General features: G+C 52.3%; 1 protein-coding gene across 1 annotated transcript; it reads left to right on the forward strand.

The window, feature by feature from the left end:
* Positions 1-2624: 2624 nt before the first annotated feature.
* On the forward strand, positions 2625-3044 carry AGABI2DRAFT_77555 (hypothetical protein; the record flags this gene model as incomplete). The annotated part of the gene is made up of 1 exon (XM_006456036.1): positions 2625-3044. The coding sequence occupies one exon, from the start codon at positions 2625-2627 to the stop codon at positions 3042-3044; it is 420 nt and encodes a 139-aa protein (XP_006456099.1).
* Positions 3045-6470: the final 3426 nt, after the last annotated feature.

A 6470-nucleotide genomic window follows, 5' to 3' on the forward strand; every position in this document is an offset into this window, starting at 1 on the left:
TAGGATCGCTCTAGCGGCTCTCATACGTCTGGCTCATATGCCAACACGTTTCGATTTCGTATCCCACGTTTAGCGTTCGCGTGTGCGAGATCTTGCTCCCCATCATCATATCCTTATCCGCCTTGGAAGGGACTGAACTAGCTAGAGATATGGTGTAGAGTGTGAAGAGTTTAGGTTTGTGAAGTATGGAAAAGAGACTAGAGCGGTCGAGTTTACAAGAGTCCTATTAAAGGTAGAACAATAGAGGTTGCAGTGGCGATCCTAACGAGCCTAGAAACGAGCTGAACGGATAAGAACTGACTGAGCAATCCCTAGAACAAACTGTGGATACACTGTAAGAAGCTATATTGTGTTCTGATAACTTGTACTCACCTGTGGATACACTGTAAGAAGCTAAGGCCTCTGAAGCGTCCACAGGGGAGTTCAACCATACATGACTAAGCTATCATGTGACTAAACTCGTCCGCATATATCTAAGTCCACCAACTACACTTGTAGACTGCTTGCTCACTCTAACACACCCCCTTGATCCAGCCAGTCTACTCAAGTCCCAATAGTGGAACAGCAAACTCAACTACCTTCTTTGCGACAGCCTTGGTAAGGATGTCGGCCACTTGCTCGTGTGTAGAAACATACAAAGGATCTATGAGTCCTTCTTCAACAGCCTCCCAGAGCCAGTAGAAGCGCAGGTCAAGGTGTTTCATGCGTCCATGATGCTCTGGATTCTTGGCTACACTGATTCCTGACTTGTTATCAACGAATAGAGTCGAAGGAAGTGTAAGGGGGAAGCCAAACTCGGTCAGGATATTCCTAGTCCACTTGATCTCTTTGCCAGCCTCGACGGCAGCTACAAACGCAGCCTCAGTGCTCGAGAGAGTCACAAATGGCTGGCGCTTAGAAGACCAGCCCACAGCAGCTCCCGAGACAAGAGTCACATAACCACCAGTTGCTCGACCTGTAGCCTTGCAGGCTCCGTGAGAGGCGTCCGAGTAGGTAGTGAAGAGTTCCTCCGAGTCACTAGCTCGATAGACTAGCTTGTAGTGCATAGTGCCAATGAGATACCGGAATAAGTGCTTGACTGCAAGCCAGTGAGCCGGAGCTGGGTTCGAGTTGAACCTCCCGAGATAGGAGACAGCATAGGCAATGTCGGGACGAGTCATAGTGGCGAGATACTGAAGAGCACCTACAGCATTGAGCATCCCGCTCCTTGAACCACAACCACTACCTTCCTGTTTTGGAAGCCTTGGTGGAAGTACCTTGAGTAGCGAATATTATCATCCTGAATGCCTCCCAAGCCTAAGCGTCCCAAGGCTAAGTCTGATGCGGTGGTCCCCTCGTGGGCCGACCATGTCAATCTCGACGAGCTGAACGAGAATCAGCGTCAATTCCTCTTCGCCAACTCAGGATCAGCTCCGGCCATCCTGGCTACTCTTCAACACAAGGGGTCTATCACCTCTTGGAACCCTCCTCGTGGTGGCCCGCTGGACGTTCGTCCATTCGGCCCGGATTCTATCATCCCCGCGCCCAACACTGATTGGGATGCCGATGGGGGTGAACTCTTCGACCTCCCCGGAAGTAGTCTGGACCCTGCACAGACCACTTCTACTCTTGGTAAACGGCCCCAGCCACCCTCTCCTGCCCCCTCCACCTCGCTTGCAGCTGGCACTCCGCCGGCTAAGGCAGGTGATGATCAAGACATGCGCTCACCCGAGTCACCCACCCCCGCAAGCGCCCCCTTTTGGGGTGTTTACTTCAGGAATCTAGAGAACGCACTGGCCACTCTGGACCCCACACACCACCAGTCGGCGCGGTACCTCGGTACTATGCTCACTGGGTTGCAGAAGATAGTGCGCGATGAGCGCTATCTCTCCCTTCAGGTTGACGGCGGTTTCACCGTTGCCGACCTCATTGATGCCTTGCCGCACAGGTCTAGTGTGGTCCAGCCCCCCCACCCTCCTCGTGTTCCGGAGACCGGCCCTCGGCCTACCTCCAAACCCCCTCCTAAGAAGGTCAAGTTTAACCCGCCTTCTCCCCTTGCCAAGAAGGCGAGTGCTCCAGCTTCGGCTGATAGTGCACCGCCTATTCTTTCCCAACGACCGCCTCCATCTCAGGCCCCGGCCGTTTCCGTCCGCACCCCGCATGCCAAGACTCCTGTCCGACGCAAGCAGGGCAAACACACAGTCCACGGCCCGTCTCGCCGAGGCATTATCATCTCCCCCCCGAGGAATGTTCGTCTCGGGGCTCACAAGTTCAAGGTTGAATTTATCAACAAACTCAACAACCTCCTACTCACTGATCTGAAGGTCGACGACCTTCTTATCGAACATGCTGCTGAACACGGGATATCCACCTTCCTCGCCACCACCCGTGTCCCCACTCCCGCTGAGTGCGCGTTCGTGCTTAAACACGTGCGTGCACACTTCGTCATTGAAGGGAAAGATAACGCCGGTCCGATCACCCTATCCACTCCCACGTCCACTTCTTATCTCAAGATCGTGGACATTCCTATCACCGATCCTAAATCAAAGGATTGGCTCAAAGCCACGGACGTCACTCTCTCCGAAGCGATGCTCGCATCTCCAGTCGGATCCTCGCTAGCCGACATCATCAAACACGTTCGCCTCATGCGAACCTCCCCTCATTCGGATTCATGCATAGCGTGGGTCGACATCTCCGACACCGTCTCGGGAACTTCTGCTAAGAAGTTCATTGGGAAGTTTATTTCTGTGGCACGCAAGAACTGCAAGATCCTCGGCGCTCGCCCCCACTCCGGTTCCGTCCTGTGCACTCGGTGTTACAGGTGGGGCCACCACTCATCTCAGTGCCGCCGCCTCGGTGTGCGCTGCCCTCTATGCGGAGGCCCTCATCGCGAGGACTCTCACTCTCTCATGGTGCCCGACGACAAAGTTGCACACCGACACTGCGTGAACTGTACCGCTTCCAAGCGGGAAAAGCGCAGCCACTCCGCTACAGATAAGGCTTGTCCTTTCTGGAAGCATCGGTTCGATCGGGAATGGCTTCGCAAGCAATTCCCAGCAAAGTGACAGCGTGTGTATTAACGTGCGTTATTTTTAGTAGATGTTTCTTTCTATTTTTACACTCTCTCTTCTTTCTACGGCGGGTCGTTACCTCGGCCTTTCTTACGGACCGTTATGTAGTCCTTCTTCTTTGATATTTCCTTTCCAAGTCTCTCTGTTAAACCCTGTTGCCAGCGTTTGACCTTGTCACGCGTCAGGGGGGGGGTCACCTTTGTAGTCGTAGCTGGCAGGTGTACGTAAAGCCGGGGGAACGCGTCATGGCACCCCACGTATGAGTAGTATTGAAATATATTACATTGATTACAAAAAAAAAAAAAAAAAAAAAAAAAAACCTACAGCATTGAGATAAGGAACTGACTTCATCTCAGCCTGATCCTCGAGTGAAGGAATAATGTCCGAGAGCTCAGATCCCGGAGCGAGGGGAGTGGATAAAGGATTAGCATCATCCATATTGAAGCGTTCTAGGAGCTCCTTGATGTAGTGCTCCTGCGAGAGGGAGATGGAGCGAGTAGAAGAGTCCTGAGTGACCTGAATACCCAGCAGAAGTGTAGTAGACCCGAGATCACGGAGTTTGAAGTGTTTGGACAGCTCAGAGACAGCCGAGGCCATGGCAGCATCACTTTTCGAGACAAGAGTAATATCGTCAATGAATACTGGCACAATGACCTTGATGTCACCTTTGGAGTAGATGTAGATGGAGCTGTCAGAGCGAAGCCTAGTGTAGCCAATGCCTTCAAGGACACCCCGAAGTTTCTTATTCCACTGCCTGGCAGCCTGCTTGAGGCCATAGAGCAATTTACGGAGCCGAAAGACCATGTTAGGACTACCAATGTGATAGCCCTCAGGTTGGCGCATATAGATCTCCTCTTCGAGTTCCCCATAAGTGAAGGCAGAAGAGATGTCAACGGAGCGCATTTTGTAGCCTTCTCTAGCTGCAAGAGCAATAATGAGGCGTAGCGAGGCAGGACGGATTGTGGGGGCAAAGACCTCGGTGAAGTCGAATCCCGGACATTGGGAATAGCCCTTAGCAACGAGACGAGCCCGGTAGCGCTCAATTGAGCCGTCGGCAAGTCGTTTGACTTTGAACACCCAGCCAGAGTTGACTACCTTCTTGCCTGGAGGCAGTTCCATTAGTTCCCAAGTCCCGTTAGCCTCGAGGTTAAAGATCTCAGTGTTACAAGCCTCAGTCCAGCAGTCAGAGTCAGGAGACTTCATAGCTAGTCTATAACTCCGGGGATCAGCACCCGAAACGGCACCAGCAAACTCAACTTCACAGTACTCCGAGTCAGCTAGCAGAGCAGCTTCGTCGTCAGAGTCAGAGTCATTACCAGTTAAGTCTGGTTGTTTGAGCTTCCACCATTGACCAGGAGGCTTCCGAACTCGCCCAGTACGTCTAGGAACATGAGGGGGCTCAAGAGGCGCTCCGGCAGTAGGAGGAGTCACTGGGAGAGGTGCATGGATTTGTGGAGGAGTGACTGGAGGAATCAAGGGAGGAATTAACGTGAGAGGTGGTAGCGGTAGAACTGGCTTCTCTTCAGGAGGAACTGAAGCGGACGGAGTGGGAGTCTTAGGACGAGCAGGAGGGAAGTGATTATCACCCCCTTCATCCTGTAGAGGTGGCAGTCCCGAGTGTGATGATGTATCATCAGGAATTGGTAGTGACTCTGGTAGGCAAGCAAATGACGGGACAGCCTCGAGTTGGGCTTTGGAAGTGCCCGGAAAGTATCTCTCATCAAAATCAGCTCTCTCGGAGATCATGGTTCGCTTAGTGACTGGGTTGTAGAATTTCCAGCCTTTGTATCCAGCCGGATAGCCTATAAAGACACACTTCTCGTAGTGAGGCTGAATAGAATTTCGCTTATCTCGTTGTACATGGACATAGGAAGTGCACCCCCATACCCGGAGATGTGAGACATCAGGTTTTCGCTTATAGAAAGCTTGGAAGGGAGTAGTGCCCGAAAGCGAAGCAGTGGGAAGCATATTCCAGACATGGACCATAGACGAGATACATTCACCCCAGAACGAACCAGGTAGCTGTTAAAGGTAGAACGATAGAGGTTGCAGTGGCGATCCTAACGAGCCTAGAAGCGAGTCAATCGGATAGGAACTGACTGAGCAATTCCAAGGACAAACTGTGGATACACTGTAAGAAGCTATATTGTGTTCTGATAACTTGTACTCACCTGTGGATGTCGGCCATTTGGCTGAGTGGGCATTTTGTCAGGATGTAGGCGTTTCCTGCCTGGCACTAGCGCTCGTTCACCAGTGGTCCTGCGTTCGAACCTGGGGGTGAGCAGGATTTATCCTCTACCTTAGGTAAGCAGTGAGCTAGGTTGTGATGACCAAGCAATAACACGGGTGACACCGAATGTTCCCACGGTTCCTTGATTAGGTAATCTGTGGTGAGCGTCATGTGGGCAAGGTGGAGAGACATGTCACGTGATTGTTCCCACGAGGCTGATCAGGACTAGCGCGGGGGTAATGCAGGTAGCTGCAAGCGCTTGTGTATACGGGCGTCTGTTACTTGTGGACATGGCTTCGTGCTGAGTCATCCCCCGGCCGTGTAGAGGAAAAGTATGCCGAGTTAACACTGTAATGGTGTGATGAGCGGTATGCGAATTCGCCCAGGAGTCCAGTAACATGGCGTGGAGCCGGTGCTTCGGCATTGGTGAACGTAGGGCATCTATAAGAGGTGGATCATCCTTGAAACAAGCCGACCGGGAAACCGGACAGGCCACCACCCACCATAGGGCCGTTCGCCGATGGTAGTTAGTAGGGATCACCTAAGCTCCGGATCCGGGCCACTGCATTAAGCAACCCGGGGATCAATCCGGTAACGGCCCCTGCAAGACGGAGAGCTCGGACAGTTACATCACGGTACCTCAGCCCGTTAGGGGCATATGAAACCGGCTGCCGAGTAACGGGAAGGGGTGGTCGGACTAAGGCGATGTTATAGTGCCGGCTGGCCTGGGCCGTAGCGGTCGGTGTGGAGAACACCTGGCCGGCTCGAGAGGACACTATCCTCCGTCGGTGGCCCTGGTACAGTTAAAATAGCCAGGTTGCTGCTTAAGTTGATTCCACGGCACGGTCCAAAAGGGCTGGCGGGGCAGAGTGGCCAATTAGCCATGCGTCGCAAGACACCCCCTTAGCCGGGTACGGTTTTGTAGATAGAATACTGTTGTTCTGGGCCTCTGTAAACTGGCGAGTGTAGTAAGCCGCGGGAACGTGTCGTGACACCCGACGTACGAGTAGTATTGAAATATACTTACGTTGATTACAAAAAAAAAAAAAAAAAAAAAAAACTCACCTGTGGATACACTGTAAGAAGCTAAGGCCTCTGAAGCGTCCACAGGGGAGTTCAACCATACATGACTAAGCTATCATGTGACTACAACACCCGGATATCTCTAAGTCCATCAACAGCCAAGTGTA

The sequence above is a fragment of the Agaricus bisporus genome (assembly GCF_000300575.1).
Source record: "Agaricus bisporus var. bisporus H97 unplaced genomic scaffold AGABI2scaffold_12, whole genome shotgun sequence".
Classification (NCBI taxonomy): domain Eukaryota; kingdom Fungi; phylum Basidiomycota; class Agaricomycetes; order Agaricales; family Agaricaceae; genus Agaricus; species Agaricus bisporus.